Genomic DNA, 15,419 nt, shown 5'->3' on the forward strand with positions numbered 1-15,419 from the left:
TTCCTGGCCTTGCTGCTCAGCCTCATCATCCTCATGGAGGACAGTCTGCTTGGTGCTGCTCAGTGCCCTTGTTTCCTGCCTGATTCCCTAAAGAAAAGAACCAGTAACAGCATGGACCTGTCACCCTACCCCAGCTGGCCTCTTCTCACCCTCCATCCTGAGAGACAAGAGCCAGAGGCCTCCCATGTCTTATGTGCCTCTCCAGGACAAGGGACTGGCTGCTCCCTCTTCCAGCTGTTGCTGCGCTCCTTCCTGCTTTCCTCTCTGGCCTCAGGGTCTGTCTGCCAGGGTGGCTCTCTCATGGGTGGGATGTCTCAGCCCCCATCTTACACCTCCCTCTACCCTGTCCACAGACCTCACGTGGTAGGCGGTGGAGGCAATGACAAGGAAAAGGAAGAATTTCGGGAGGCCAAGCCTCGTTCCCTGCGCTTCACCTGGAGCATGAAGACCACGAGCTCTATGGAGCCCAATGAGATGATGCGGGAAATCCGCAAGGTGCTGGACGCCAACAGCTGCCAAAGCGAGCTGCACGAGCGATACATGCTGCTGTGCATGCATGGCACCCCAGGCCACGAGAACTTTGTGCAGTGGGAGATGGAGGTGTGCAAACTGCCCCGGCTGTCTCTCAACGGTGTTCGGTTTAAGCGGATATCGGGCACCTCCATGGCCTTCAAAAACATTGCCTCCAAAATAGCCAATGAGCTGAAGCTTTAACAGGCTGTTAGGAGGGGGGCAGCAGAGACCCACCAGTGGACTTGGCTGCTTGGCCAACCCTGCAATCCCCAGGGAGAAACTGCAGGATGAGTTGGTGTGTCTCCCCTGCTGGCACTTGTCCCCTTCCAGGCTCTTCTCAGTTTTTTCTTCCATGTTTGTGGGGGATGGGAAATGGTTCTTCCTCCCTCACATTCACCCCTGCCCAGAAGTCCCTCCTTCCCCTCTTCCCCTACAGGAGGCAAAGGAAGGGGAAGGGGGGGGCAGGGCTCCCCCTCGGTACTGCGGTTGCACAGAGTATTTCGCCTAAACCAAGAAAATTTTTATTACCAAAAAGAAAAAAAGGAAAAAAAAAAACTCCCAGCGGCCACCTTTCCTCCCTGCCCCATTGGGACAGTCAAGACTGGATCTGTGGGGTTCCTGGGAGGGTGGCTTAGGGCTGGAACACTCTCAGGCAAGAGTGGTGGAGTTCCCTGGCAGGCCCTCCGCCAGGCCCACTTTGGGCTTCTCCCCTCTCCCCACTTCTTTCCCCTCCAAGCGACCCACCAGAGGTGGCCTTCCCCGCCCCCGGGCCCTTGGGCTACAGGCCTTTACACTGGGGCCGGGTGGGGGTACTGCACAGCCTTGGCGAGGGCGGGCGGTGGGACCCTGGTCCCCTCCATACCATGTCCTCTGCTCACCTTCCCCAGAGCTGGGCATTTCCTTCCATGAGCTGCTGTGGGGATATTTGTTCCCCTCCTCAGAAGTCTGTGCCATCTTCTCCCACCTTTCCGGCGGAAGGCGGGGCTGACCCCAGTACTGGGGGAGGGGTGGGGGTTGGGTCGTGGGCTCTCAGCCCCCAGGGGGCTGCTTGGGAGCGGGGACACAGCCTTCTCCGTTCCGGGTGTGTTTGTCTGAAAGCACAGCCCCTCACCACCACCCCACTGCTTCCCCTTCCTTGGCATTAATCTGGGCACCGTTCTCTTCCTTCAGCCTTGCCTTTTCTTCCTGGCGCTGCCGCCCCTCCTCTCAGGAGACTGCCCAGGGCCTCCATGGCTGCCTGGCGGAAGGCTGGATTGGGTGGCAGGTCCAGGAGCCTCTGTCCTTCATAGGGTGGGGCAAAGTGACTCGTGCTTGCTAACCTCCAAGGCCAGTGTGTGACTGGGTGGCTCAAGGCGCTTGGCTGGTGGTGGCCACTGCATCCCTTAATTTATTTCTCTGCTGTTTCAGTTCTTGAGAAATTGGGGGAGTCTTACAGAGGCTGCCTCTGCCCTCACCTGAGTTGTACATTTTTTTTGTGATGGGTTTTATTTTTTATTTTATTATTTTTTTGATTTACAATGACTCCGCCCCTAGCCTGTGTCATGTCACCCCCCCACCCTCACCGGTTCATCACCCTGGCTCCCAGACCAGGCCAGACTCAGCCACATGTTGAGTCCTTGGGTTCCAGGAAGGGACCTTGCCAACCTCAACCCTCCAGCCCCGTGCTCCACTGGCTATGGCTCAGACCAAGGGCTCCTCCTCCCCCCTCTTGCCCTATGGAACAGCCCGGGTGCTCCAAGGGGGCCAGGAGGGCATGGCTTGGCTCCCAGCGACTGGGGTGGGGGCCGGGGCGCCCAGGCAAGGTGGCCCCTCCCTGCCTAGCCCCCTCTTCCCTACCCTGCACTTAGTTTCTCCTCTGGATCAAACACGTAATAAAGAGAATGTTTGGAATCTGAGCTGCCTCCTGTTTCTTCTCCCTATTGGGCGGGGACTCACTGCTCCCCTGGGCAAGATGTGGCCTTGCAGAATTGCTTACTGTCTTGGGGGGAGGCCAGTGCTAGGTGGCCAGCCCCCTTCCACCCACACAAAGACATAAAGACTCATACATTAAGAGGTTGCATTTATTTTTTTAAAAATGTTGAAAAATAAACCCATGTCTGTGTAAGTCCCCAACCCTCCTTTCTCCAAGCTTCTTGGGGGTGGACAAAGTGGGCCCCTACAGCTGCTCAGTATTCTTCCTACCAGGTCTCTGCCATCACCACCCCAATCCCCTCCCAGTGCACCTGACTTATTGCTAAAAGAAGGGAAAGGTGAATGAGGTCAGCTAACACCCCAACTGTCCTCTCGCCCATCCCCCATGCTAAAGTCACTACCCCCACACAAAGGGTAGCCCAGAGGCCAAGCCCTCGGCAGGCAGGCAAGGAGGCAGCCATTCCAGTCACAGCCAGGAAGCAGAGTTCCTGCAGGCCCTGAGCTCTAGCCCCTGGCTGGGGGTTGACAAGCTCAGCTGCCAAGAACACATGCAGAACCCACAGGTCCAAGCTGTGCCAACTGGCAGCTCTGGGTCTTTGAAAGACCTGGCAAAAGCCCTAGTCCCTTCTGTCCTTAAGTGATGCTAGAGATATCCAGCCAAGGGTTCAGGAGCCTCTGGGCAGTGAAGGATTCAGGGCTCAAACTGAGGGTGCAGGGGGCTCCAAGGGGGCTCCAATCAGGGTAGGTGGAGGCTGAGGACCAGGGCGGGCACTGTGGCGAGAGGCAGCCAGGGCAGGGCGGATGAGAGGTGGTGGGGGCTGGTTGGGGGCCAGCCGGGGCTGCAGGAAGCGGCCCTGTTGCAAGGGAGGTGGCTGGCGGAGCAATGTGGGAGCTGTGGGCAGAGGTGGCCTCAGCAGTGGAGGTGGCTGGGAAAGTGAGGTGGGTGGTGGGGGTGGGGGCGGTGCAGGGGGTACTGATCGGGGTACTGATGTTGAGACAGATGTAATCTGGACCTGAGGGGGAGAGAAAAGGGTGAGGAGGCTGCTCCTGGACATGCTCAGCAGCCCTAGACTCACCTGTCCTCTGAAGACAACCCCCTGCCTCTCACCTCATCATCTTCTTCTAGGGCTGGGGCCGGCACAGGAGGCCCTCGCCTGGCCTCTTCCATAGGGACTGGAGCTGCAGGGGCCCCATCCTGTTCAGCCTCCCATTCCTGCAGCACCTCCTCCAGGTTGAAGCGGCGACGGTAGCTCACAAAGAAGGTCTTCACTTGGGTCAGTGTCTTGTTCCCAATCACCTCTGCAATAGCCCCAAAGTCTTTGCCATATCTACGGATAGCTGCAAGGGTCAAAAAGGGCAGCAAACTGTAAATGCCCCTCAGAACTATTTATTTCCCCTCTACTTCAGCTCCTGAAAAGGTAAGAGAGGTCTCTAAGGTTCTCAATTCTTGCCATGCCATCACCCACCTTGTACAGCCAGAAGTTGTTCATCTGTGGTCCAGCGGGAATTGAACTTGGTATTCGCCTGAAAAGCAAGAATATAAATAATCATTATACTAAAAATATATAAAGGGAGGGAGGAAATAGATAAATGGTCAAGTGGTTAAGAGCACTGGCGCTCCAGCAGAGGAACCTATGGTCAGTTCCCAGCACTATCTGGAACTCCAGCTCTAGGGTATCTGGCGCCCTCTTCTGGCTTCCACGGTCAGCAGGGACACATTTACAAAGACAGTAGACAAACACACACATGAAAAGAAATAATCTTTCAAAATGCCAGGATTTGGGAGGCAGAAACAGTCTGAGTTCAAGGCCATCCTGGTCTACACAGAGAAACCCTGTCTCAAAAAGCCAAAACTAAGTAATGAGTTAAAATACGTATGTGGGGGCTGGTTAGAAGCCTGAGGATGTAGGCTTCTGCCTCCATGAATTAAAATACGTATGGGGGCTGGTTAGAAGCCTCGGGGTGAAGGCTTCTGCCTCCATGAATTAAAATACATATCGGGGCTGGTTAGAAGCCTCAGGGTGTAGGCTTCTGCCTCCATGGCTGATGACCTGAGTGTGACCCCCAGGATCCACAACAGGAAAGGAAATGACTCCTGCAGATTATCCTATGACCCCCTCACACACACTGTGAGGTCCGCCCTGTCCAACTCCACCCACCCAAGTCAATATGAAAAGGGTTTTGTAAAAATACTGCTTCCTCCTCATTTCTGTTCTCCTCTAGGGAAAAGCCCCTTTTGCACCCAAATAAACATAACAGCCTTACCTCAGGGGGGCGGAGAGGGTCAATGCCACCCTCCAGTGCTTGGCGGAGGCTGCTATTTGTCTGCTTCATGCTCTGAACCTACAGAGGCCAAGGAGAAAGGACCATGGGACTGTGCATCCCAGGAGGCCAACACCGCCCCCACCCCTGCCCCAGCCCTCCCCTCCACAGAGCACTGAGCTCTACCATCCCAACCCACTCCTTCAAAATCTTAGGACACTGACAATTTGCTCATGTTGGTGGTTTTTTGTTTTGTTTTGTTTTTGTTTTTTTTTTGAGGGAACCACAGCCCAGTCTGACCTCAAACTTGCTATAGAGTTGAGACTGGACTTGAACTCTTAATTCTCCTGCTTCTCCCTCCCAAGTGCTGGGACTACTGGTGCTTGCCACAGCACCCAGCTTTCTTATTTGAGAACAAGTCTTGGGGCTTGCTAGGAAGCCAAGGGGCGAAACAGACAGGTGGAAGTGCTCGCCACAAAACCTGATGACCTGAGTCTGAGTCCCAGAACTCATAAAGGTAGCAGAGAACCATGTGAGCACATGGCACAGTGCCCACACTCGTATCGTCTACACGTACATAAGTGCAGCTTGCACTTCCTAAAAGGTGCTTGCCACCAATCCTGACCTGAGTTTGATTCCCAGGTCCTACCTAGTAGAGAGAGCCCACTCCACAAGTTGTCTGCCCTCCACTATGGCATGTGTGAGCCCCTGCCCACACACAAAATAATAAAATAAGCTGGGCGGTGGTGGCGCAGGCCTTTAATCCCAGCACTCGGGAGGCAGAGGCAGGCAGATCTCTGTGAGTTCGAGGCCAGCCTGGTCTATAAGAGCTAGTTCCAGGACAGGAACCAAAAACTACGAGAAACCCTGTCTCGAAAAATCCAAAATAAATAAATAAATGAATGAATGAATGAATGAATGAATAAAATAAACGAGATAAGGCCTCACCCCAGATAGCCTCAACTTCACTCTGTAGCCAAGGACAGCCACCTGCCTATGTCTAAAGTCTAAAAGAGCTTGAGAGTAAGTAGCTCAGCTGGTACTGCTTGCCCAGTGTGCATGATCCCCAACACTTCATAAACAGGACATGATGATACATGCCTGTAATCCCAGCACTGGGGGTGAGGGAGTGGAGGCTTGAGAGTCAGAAACTCAAGGTTATCCTCTATTACAGATCTAGTTTGAGATTAGCCTAGAATACATGAGACCCTGTTCCCCACTCCTCCCAAAAAAGACCAGGGAGCTGCCCAGACAGGCAGGTAAAAGTGCTTGCCACAAAGCCCAACAACCTAAGCTTGCTCCCCGAACTCACGTAAAGGTAGAAACAACTACATGAACACCAAGGCACACATGCCCATGCACCTACCATACACACGTGAACACCTGTGCACGCACGTACGCGCGTACACACACACCAGAAAGGAATGTCAAGCTATCCTGAGTCCCTGACGGTGGCAGAGAGTCAAGTTTAGCACTGGCACCATCTCCCTTACACCTCAGCTGCCCCAACACAGGTCTCGGAAGCTGATGATCCCCTCTGCATGGCCCCCTTTCCTTGGGCCCCCACCTGGCGCTTAAGAGAGATGAGCTGTGAGTCGAGACCTCGGAGTGTGAGGTTAGCGAGGTCTGGGCTTCCCGACACCGCCGTGAGGCCTTCAGGACTCAGGTACATGCCCTTGGGTGGACGTCTCCGAGTTCGAAGTGGGTGGTGGCGATACTGAGATACCTGAACCTCCTTCTTCCCAGGACCAGGCCGTGCATTCAGAGGTCGAGATGGCAGAGGCTGAAGGGAAATAAAGAACACTGTGTACTTCTGAGGCCAAGTTGAGGGGTAGGCAGGGCAGAGCAGCTAGGAGCCTTACCTCACGCTTGGGGTCTCCAGGATCTGGCTCTCCCTCACTCACAGTCCCTCGTCCCTCTTCAAGCTCATCACTGCTGACACAGGGCCAGGGAGGAAATGAGGCGAGGCCCAACCCAAAATATTGTCAGCCCCCTGCCCCCTACCAGCAACCCCCACCCCCACCTGTCTTCTTTGTCCTTGCGGCCACCCAGCCGCCTGGCCTGCCTGTCCATCACACTAGTTCGACTTCGGGTCTTCTTCCAAGAGTAGTAATACTTCACCAGGCTGGGAATCAGCTTGTCAGGTAGCTGGGGAAGCAAGGCCAGAAACAGGAGTCCACCTGAGACTCTGGCCCCAGGGAAGCTGTTTCTGACTGAAGGGCTGAGGAGCACTCAATGGACCATGGGCATAGACTTACCATCTGCTGGATCCGCTGGAAGCACTTGCCATGAAATCCAAAGGCCTGTTCAAACAGCACCTTGTCCTCGACCGTCCACTCGTCAGGGAAGGGGGTGAAGTTGGCTAGATCAGCCAGCGACTTCTCCACATCGTGTTTATGCCACAGAAGCATGCCGAGTGCCTGGCCCAGGACAGGGGCAGCTCAGGCTCTGCCACCCCGGTGCTGCTCTACCCTGTCCCACTCCCATCCCTCAGGACCTCCAGCCCACCTGCTCAATGTTGTAGCCATGCTTCTCCTTGGCCATGGCAATGTACTTGTCAACTGCAGGGGGAAGGAGTGGGGTCACAGAGGGTAAGCCCCTCAAAGCAAGGGCCTCTTGTCAGCCTATAGCCCCTTTCTATTGCCCAGGCTGATCTCAAGCTCCTAGGCTGTGCTCCTACCAGACTTCCATGTAGGTGGGACTAACAGCCCACTTCTAAGGCAGGGCTGAAGCCCTGCTCCCAAGATTGGGCCTGACCGGGGCACACCCCACTCACGTTTGGCATCTGATACACAGTGGTTGGGGGACCACACCAACATCCCCTTCAGCTCCTTGTTGCTATAGCGCGCGGGGCTCTCTGAAAGGCAGAAGAGAGAATTAGCCTTGTGGCATTCACAGGGGCAGGAGACCACTGAGCAACACAGTCAAGCTGGGAGGTGAGGCCCAGAAGGGAAGGAGGAGCAGAGACCCAGACAGGAAGGCAGAGCAGGAAAAGTAACAGTGCCACGGGGCCACCCACCCCGCCCACCGCCTGTCCCTCAAGCAGGAGCCAGCCAAGAGTTCCCAGGTGGGGCTGCAGGCCAAGCCATCAGCCTCCACCCCTCCCTCCATGTCTGTCCTGCCACTCACCAGGCTTGCACTCCGGAATTACTGCTTGGTAATTGGTTCCAACACGGATCATGCTGTCTGTGGAGCCAGGGGAGGCAGTCAAGACTCCAGGGAAGTGGGGGGAGGATATGGCGGGGGAGGTGGCTGATTTGGAGTTCTTTCTGGCCACTCAGGGCCCCCACCACCCAGGAAACTCACTTTTCCCTGGTAGTCCCCCCCACCCCAGCTACCCTCCGAGACAGAGGGGACTGGGAGAGAGACCCTGCCTAGTCATGGCCATGGGGGGAGGGGGTTAAGAGGACAGTTTTAAAGGCCAGGCCAGAGCAAAGTGCTTTGTTCTGGCTGGGGGGTGGAGGCTTGGAGGGTTGCCCCTAGACCTGGACCTCATCCTTGCGGGGAGCCCTGGGCTCCTCCCCACCACATGAGCTTCACAGCTCCGCATGGAGGTAGGTGTCTTTCCAGCCCCTGGCCCAATCAGACCTCAGTCCCCTGCAAGGTGGCAAGAAATAAGGGACCCAATCCATCCAAGTGAGGCACCCTATAAGCTCCCTCAGCAACGGAGGGCAAAGGGGAGGTGGGTGGGCAGCGGCCCAGGCTGTGGATTCCCGGTGCCGGTAGCCCCAAGCATGAGAAAGCAAAGGCTGCAATTCAGGAGCGGCAGAAACCATCTGTGGTTTGCAACTCTCCCCCTCCCCACCTTCCGTGTCTCCTCCCCGGACCAGCGCGCCTTTAACCCTAGGCCACCGGGCTCACCGTGCGAGTGCTCCTCCTCGCTGCTGTCATCCTCCGAGTGCGGCTGTCCGCCGTTGGGTGCCGTCTTGGCCCGACTTCGGGACAGGATCCCGGAGCCCGCACTGGGCTTCTCCATCACCGAGGGCATTACCCCACCCGGCTGCCCCGGGGGGGCGCGGGAGCCTTTGGAGAGCGTCGGAGCTTGCCGCGCTTGCCTCGAGTGCAGCGCCCGACCCGACCTGGAGAGGTCGCCACTGAGGCTATGAGAAGCGGGAGGTCAGCGTGGCTAGGGTCCGAGAGGTCGGGGCCCCGGAGGGCTGCCCTAGCGCTGCGACCCCCACGGGCGAGGACCGCAGAAAAGTTTATGAAGAAGTGGGGGTACGTGGGGGACGATGCGGCCGGGGGCACACTTGCTCCGTGCGCCCTTCGGGGTTGGGGCTCCCCCGGGAGGAGTCGGGGCGCGCTGCCCTCGGGGAGCCCAGGAGCCGCGCCGCGCGCCTGCTCACGCCGTTCGGCCGGCGAGGGCTGCCGCGCAGTGGCCGCCGCTGCGGGCTCCGCGCCCCTCGGCTATGCCGAGGATGCCCAGTCCCCACTGGTGGGATCCTGCCCGTCCGGACCCCACGACAGCCACTCCAGCCCGCGGGGGCCCCGGCGCCGGGACGGCGCGCACGGCGTGCGGCGCTGGAGCAGAGTTGCCGGGAGGCGGGCGCAGCGCAGCCGCGGGCGCCGCCTCGCACCCTCCCCGGCGCGCTCCTCGCCCCGCCGCGCTCGCGCTACCGCCGCTCACTCGCCCGCTCTCCGCCGCCGCTCGCTCCTCGCGCACACAATGAAGCTGCTGGCAGGGAAGTAGTGCCGGCTGCGGCCTCAGCACCCCTCCCCCAGTCGATGCCTCCGCCAGCTGAACATCTGGCCCTGGGGTGGGAGGGAGGGCCCGGGAGGCGGGGCCTAGGGCCGGGGCTAGACCTCCAGGGGGTGGGGTCAGGACCAGGATGGGGCGCGCGTACCCCCCCCAGGGAGCGCCCCTCGCGTCTTTGAGCTCTCTGATTTGGCCCTTGTGGGGTAGACCTCAGTGTCCCCCAGGAGAAGCCCCGGGGTCAGCCCCACCCACAAGCACACCGGCTCCACACACTAGTGGGCTCCGATTACTGTGGTCTGCCCCGGGGGCCCAGAGGCCGCCTGTCCGCCCGCCCGGGTGGAGCCCAGCTTTTCCTTCCATTTCTCTTCCTGCCAAGGAACTCCCTGCCCCCCCTTCCGCAGGGGGACCCCCCCCTTCATGCGCCCTTGGGGGCCAAAGCGGATGGGAGGCCGGACAGGCGCGAGATGAATTTCTCCAAGAGCTACTGGGCCAGAACCTGACTTCTGCGGGATCTCTGGGTCCCCAGGGGTCACCCTAGTGTCTCTTAACTGCTGCAGTCTGCACCCCAAGTCGGTGGTACCAAAGAGGAATGGACATGAAAGCTACAGGGCAAGGTCTGGGCTGAAGGGGGCAAATTCCCCACTGGATTCACTGTCACCCCAGCTGGAAGCAGCATCCCCCCCTCCCCCCGGACAGGCACGGGCAGAGTGACAGACAGGGAAGCCGGTTGGGAGGCACAGACGGAGTTGGGGGAGGGGGTGGGCAGAGACTTTCAAAGCCAGACCCAGCCACCCTGCCAGGCACACAAAGAGCCAGCGCACTCACCGGCAGCAGCTCGAAGCCTGCGAGCTGCGCCCGTGCCCGTCCCCGCCGCCTGGGGCACGTGCTGCAACGCACACAGGCCCAAGCCCCCGCCCGCCGCCCCTCCCACGGGGAGCCCCGGACTCCTTGGACACGCCTCTATCCAGGCACACCCCGCTATGCCCAGATCGAGCCGAGCCTGCACTCGCACCCTCCTCTCCCTTCCCTTCCTTGGCCACTCTGTAATCAGATTCCTAAATTTAGAAGCAGCCCTGGCCCCAACCGGGGATCCCCGCCCCCATCCACTGGCTGTGGCCGACCGGCCGGGGTCCTGCGGTCAGGCCACGACCTGGCTGGGGTGTCCTGTTCCTGGGGGTTCCTTGCCCTAGGCTGGCAGAGGCAGACATTACCCCACCCGACTTTAACACTATCGGGCCACGTTGCCCGCCACACCTCGGGCCAGAGTTATAGGACCTTTTTCCTCCCCTTAAATCATGAGCTGGGCATCAAGCCCCAGGATGGGGAGATCTGGGACAAAGAGAAAATGAATGAACCTGAGGCTATCTGACCTGAAAGGGTCTGTTCCAAGAAGCAAAGTGACTCCTGGTGAACCCTAGAAACCAGTGGCAGGGGGCTATACCAAGCTACTCTTTAGGGAGGTGTTCCTATTTCTATGCCTTTGCCTAGCTGGTGACCGCTGTGCACAGCACACTCTGCTATGATGGCAGATTCCTTGCTTATGGCGACCATTAGTCAAGACTTCCCTTGGGTCCCCATCCTCCACTTGTCTCCTTCCATTCTAGAACCTAGGCTCCTAGGCTCTAGGCCTGGGGTAGCCAGGCCTCAAACCTCAAGCTTAGTTCTTGTCTCCTTCCACCAGGGCTGCCCCACGGGCCTTAGCACAAGGCCTAGCGAGGATCCCAAGCCACTGGCTTCCCTTCTGTCCTATAGCCACTTCTCCCATACGCTAGGACCCAACTCTGTTCTCATTCATCCCTGAAGCCAGCCTGGACCCCCTCCCACCCACTCCACCCCACACACCAAAGGAAGATCCTACTCTGGGGTGGGGGCAGGGCAGGGAGGTTTTATTATTATTTTGAGGTAAGGGAGCTGTCTGGAAGCCCTGATGTGAGCCTTCTGCCAAGGAGGTAAGACACAACACAGTGGGGGCATCAGAAGAGTTTAGGGACAACTGTGGGGGCCACAGGGCGCAGAGAGGTGGCTGGTTCCAAGTGATCAATTTCAGCCCCAAGCTGCAAGGGTTCAGGGGAGGGACAAGGCCCCACCCCTCCCACCTGCTGCAGCCGCCCCCTCCCCAACTGGCCCCCTCTTTTGTGCGAAGGCACACAAAGGACAAGGGGCCCTGGCCGGTCTGGCCATCTGCTCCTAGCAGCCTGGAGGCTCTTAAAGAGACAGCACCCCCTCCCTGCAGCCCTAGGGCTGTAGGGTGTGGCTATGCCACAGGACTCAGTCCCCACGGTACCCCAGGTCCCACCCACCTTTCTCTAGTTCCCCAAGTCCTAAGGTCAGGAATCTTCTTCCCTCAGATGTGGGGTGCAGAGGTGCCACGTGGCCAGGAATATGGGATGTGATAAGGGAAAGAGGCAGCCAGGGGCCAGCCCCTCCTCTCATGCAGCCTGAGGAAGCACAGACACAAGCTGCTAGAACCGGGTCCATCACCTCCCTGAGGCCACCTGCAAGCTTGGCGAGAGAGCGCAGGTCTCCCGGGAATGCTCTCCCGCCATTTTGACGGATGAGCTTCCACTCTTGGCCCTCAGGGAGGGAAGGCGAACACGACAGCTCCCTGCCTTCTTCTCAGGGATGCAAGCCAGGGCACAGGCTGCCTCACAGCAAGCCCAAGCCCACAGTCAGGCACATTTGTCCCCTGAGCAGTCCTGCTGAGAGAACTAGGGCCCAGCTTGGCCCCATACAGGCCTCTGCCTGAGGCTTGCCTCCCTTGCCCAGGCCCTGAAAGACTCCTGGGCCCTCAGATCCCCCAGGAAAGCCTGCTTTGGCCCAGCCAGCCCAGAACTCATTAATTTACCACTTGGTTCACAGACACAAACGTGCTTGATAGCTTGGGTCATTGTGTTCACGGCTGTGTTCTTAGAGCCTAGCATACAGCAGGCGCTCAGCGTTGGCTGGAGGGAAGAACAGGCAACAGAAGCCCACAGTCTTTTCCCTTAGCTGGGCTTCTGTGTGCTAGACCTGCTGGGCATCTTGCCTCCTCCCTCTTCAAGGTGAGGCAGAGGGACAGGGTTGAACAGGGATGCTGGGAAAGGAAAGGAAGGGTGACCTTGGGTGAGCCACCGGGCCTCCCCTCCTCTCAAAGGCGGGGGCAGCTCCAGCCAATCCCTAATCTGCCAGCCCTGCCAGACAGACTGGGACTGTCCGGGGCAGAGGCTGGAGGCTGGCTGCTGTGGTGTGGTGCCTGGGACCCTCGCCAGGCCCTCAGTGGCCACAGCCAAGGGGCTAAACTTGGGGAGGAAGGCAGCCTAGAGTGGAGGGAGGAGGGCGGCAGGACCCAGGCAGAAACCTGGTTGAGCAAGTTGGGGGGGGGGGGGGGACACGGGACTTCTCCCCTTCGGACGAGGTGGGTAGGAGAGGTAACCTATGGGAGGAGCCCAGGAAGTTCTCCCTAGCCCCTTCAATGCTGCTCAGACAGGAATGCCTCCTTCAGAGCCCTCTGTGTCCCCTAGGGACCTCTGGCTTACTGGGGACCCAGGGTGCTTCCTCTCCATCTCTGAGCCCTATTAGTGATCACCACTCTCTGCAGCAACACCCATCCCACCCCCAGTGTGCAAAAAAAAAAAAAAAAAAAAATGCTGAGAGGTTTGGCACCACCTCTTCTCAGAGGTTAAAGGAGGCTCTGGGCCAAGCAGAAGTAGCTATGAAGTCTGAGAGGTGGACCCCAGGCTTCCTGGCCCCCGGGGCCGAGGAGATCTGATACCTCGAGCCTAGCATCTGCAGAGCTAGGAGGAAAGGGTTTAAATGGTCTTCGTTGACAGGAAAGCGGCAGGGACCTCCCAGAGCACAAGAGGCAGCTTCCAGCTCCTGGAAGCTTTTAGGGTTCCAGAAGCTTTGAGGAGTGGATGCCCCTCACCCTCACCTGGGCAACAGATGCGCCCTCTGGCGGCGGCAGTCCAGACCAGAGGAGACCCACGTTGACCAGGGCATGAGTGACCTCCCAAGGAGGCTGAGCCTGGCACCAAGAGGAACAAAGCTCCTGGACTGGTTATCTGGCCTTTGGTGCCTACCCACCTACCCTGGGTCATGGGAGTCACTGAAGCTCAGATCCATCCGCAGTAAGCCCCACCTCAGAGCTGCTGAGAGCAAGCCAGAGAACTCCAATGCAGGGTGACTCCAGTTCTCCTTCTTGCTTGCCATGTGGCCGTATGTGAGAGACTTGCCCTCTCTGACCCTCTTCTCCTCCACTCGTAAAAGGGAATAATTTTCACCTCATCAATTATTAAGAGGATCCAATAACGTCTCAGGTGGAATGCAGCAAGCACATCCCTCTATATTGGTTTCCTTGTGGTTTAGCATCCAGCTAACCCAGCACCCCCACAGGCCTTAGCTTACTGCTGCACGAGGCAGCCCATACCCTGTGGACCAGCTTAAGGCCATCACCACTGGTCTACTGGATCCACAGAAGGACTCCAGGGTTAGACCTCTGTTCAAGAAGCTCCTCTGACATCGGACAACCTGCAGCTTCCCTTCAGACTTAACCAACAACCTAGGTCCCTGCCTATCTGACACTATCACTCCCTGATAAATGTGGAGCTGGAGACAGTGTCTTCCTTCAGGGCCCACTCCTGCTCAATAACCCCCCCATGGTTCCCTATTGTCCTCGTGCAAATCTTGCCCAGCCTGGTACTTGGAGGGGCTTTCTAGCCTTGCCTTGTCCAATCAAACAGGTCTGTTCACCATCCCCAGAGCCTTACCTGGAGCCCCAGGTACCTTACCCACCCTGCACACACCAACCTGGCCCATCCATCCATGTGCCCCAGGGGCAGCCCCTCCAATCGACTGCCAAAGGATGTATTCTGCTCTGCCTCTCACTCCCGAGGCCCCCTCTGCCTAGCCTCACCCCAGCCAAACCCTCTTCACCTCTCTCTCCAGCCTCCATTATTATAGCTTCCCTTTCCAGCTAAAGCTACCACTGTCCCCGTCCCCCAGGCAGGGCTTCCGGAAGGGGTTCTTCGTGGTTCACACACACCTATCCTTGCCCTCACCTCCCACTCACTCCCCAGTCCAAGCAGTGCCACCCCATAGAGGCTATTGCCAAGGTCACCAGTAGTGTGGTTATCTCTAAATGCCAAAGACATTGAGCAGGGTGGTCATTCTGCCCTGGACACACTGGACACCAGTCTCCAAAGCCTTACTGGTTAGTCCTTGGGACTCTGAGTCCCTCAACTCCCCAGGCTCCAACGCTACCGTCTAGGCTATGAGCAGCCCCAGCACTATCCCCCACCCAGCCCTCTGCCCAGGGCAAAACTGACCATGAAGTATTTGCCACGAGCTGTCTGCCATCCCTCTCCCCTCCAGGTTCTCATTCTCCAGCACTGCTGTTGATGCCCCTTCCCCACTTTCCAGCCTCCCTGCCTCTTTTCCCTCTTCTAATCTTCCACACATCTCATTTCTATTTCTTTTTTGTTTTATGAGTATTTTGGCTGCGTGTTTGTCTGTGCACCATATGTATGCTGTGCCCTCAGGGGGCCAGAAGATGGCCTCAGTTCCCCTAGGGCTGGAGTTACAGTCGGTTGTGAACCCACGTATGGGTACTGGGAAGGGAACTCAGATGCTCTGCAAGAGTGGCCTGGCCTTCAAACCGCTAAGCCGTCTTTCTATACTCTCTTAACCTGGCTACTATTTCACAGCTGAATGATCTTCCTAAAATGTAGCCTGGTTAAGTGAGTCCCCTGCTTCTCATTATCCTGTCCCAAAAACAAAAGAGCAAGCTGGCTCAATGGGTAAAGGAGTGTGCAACCAAGTCTGGAGACCTGAGTTCAGGCTTCAGGAGACCCAAAAACAAAACAAAACAAACAAAAGAAAAAACAACGAAACAACAACAAAGAACGCTGAGTCTAGCAAGTTGTCCTCAGGTCCCCACAATCTCAGTGTGGCACAAACACACACACGCACACACACATATAAGCACACACACACACACCAAAAAAGAGTGTCCTGTGGATTTCTGTTTGGTTGTTTGTCAATTTAGCACAAGCTGTTGTCA

The 15,419-nt window shown here is 57.6% G+C and overlaps 2 protein-coding genes across 13 annotated transcripts in view; one reads left to right on the top strand and one right to left on the bottom strand.

Moving 5' to 3' along the window:
* Mark2 (microtubule affinity regulating kinase 2) overlaps positions 1-2,408 on the top strand; it is a 62,848-nt gene extending 60,440 nt beyond the window's left edge. For all 11 annotated transcript variants that reach the window (XM_041660868.1, XM_041660867.1, XM_041660866.1 and 8 more), the window contains one exon: positions 354-2,408. In XM_041660868.1, coding sequence (XP_041516802.1) covers positions 354-714 — 361 coding nt within the window. In that variant the 3' untranslated portion in view covers positions 715-2,408. The remainder of the gene's footprint in view (positions 1-353) is intronic.
* Positions 2,409-2,572: 164 nt separating this feature from the next.
* Rcor2 (REST corepressor 2) lies at positions 2,573-10,265 on the bottom strand. Of its 2 annotated transcripts, XM_041662201.1 has the most exons (13): positions 10,208-10,265; positions 8,548-8,786; positions 7,816-7,872; positions 7,463-7,543; positions 7,195-7,247; positions 6,945-7,106; positions 6,710-6,834; positions 6,549-6,618; positions 6,254-6,469; positions 4,690-4,767; positions 3,891-3,948; positions 3,533-3,762; positions 2,573-3,437 (listed from the first exon to the last, which is right to left on the bottom strand). In XM_041662201.1, the coding sequence occupies exons 2-13, from the start codon at positions 8,672-8,674 to the stop codon at positions 3,123-3,125; spliced, it is 1,572 nt and encodes a 523-aa protein (XP_041518135.1). In that variant the 5' UTR covers positions 8,675-8,786; positions 10,208-10,265; the 3' UTR covers positions 2,573-3,122. The 2 variants fall into 2 exon arrangements, with proteins under 2 accessions (XP_041518135.1, XP_041518136.1); XM_041662202.1 differs by lacking the exons at positions 7,195-7,247; positions 8,548-8,786; positions 10,208-10,265 and having other exon boundaries at positions 7,816-7,873.
* Positions 10,266-15,419: the final 5,154 nt, after the last annotated feature.

This window comes from Microtus oregoni, unplaced genomic scaffold (genome assembly GCF_018167655.1).
Source record: "Microtus oregoni isolate MIOR12 unplaced genomic scaffold, Mior012 000012F_ref0000307, whole genome shotgun sequence".
Lineage (NCBI taxonomy): Eukaryota > Metazoa > Chordata > Mammalia > Rodentia > Cricetidae > Microtus > Microtus oregoni.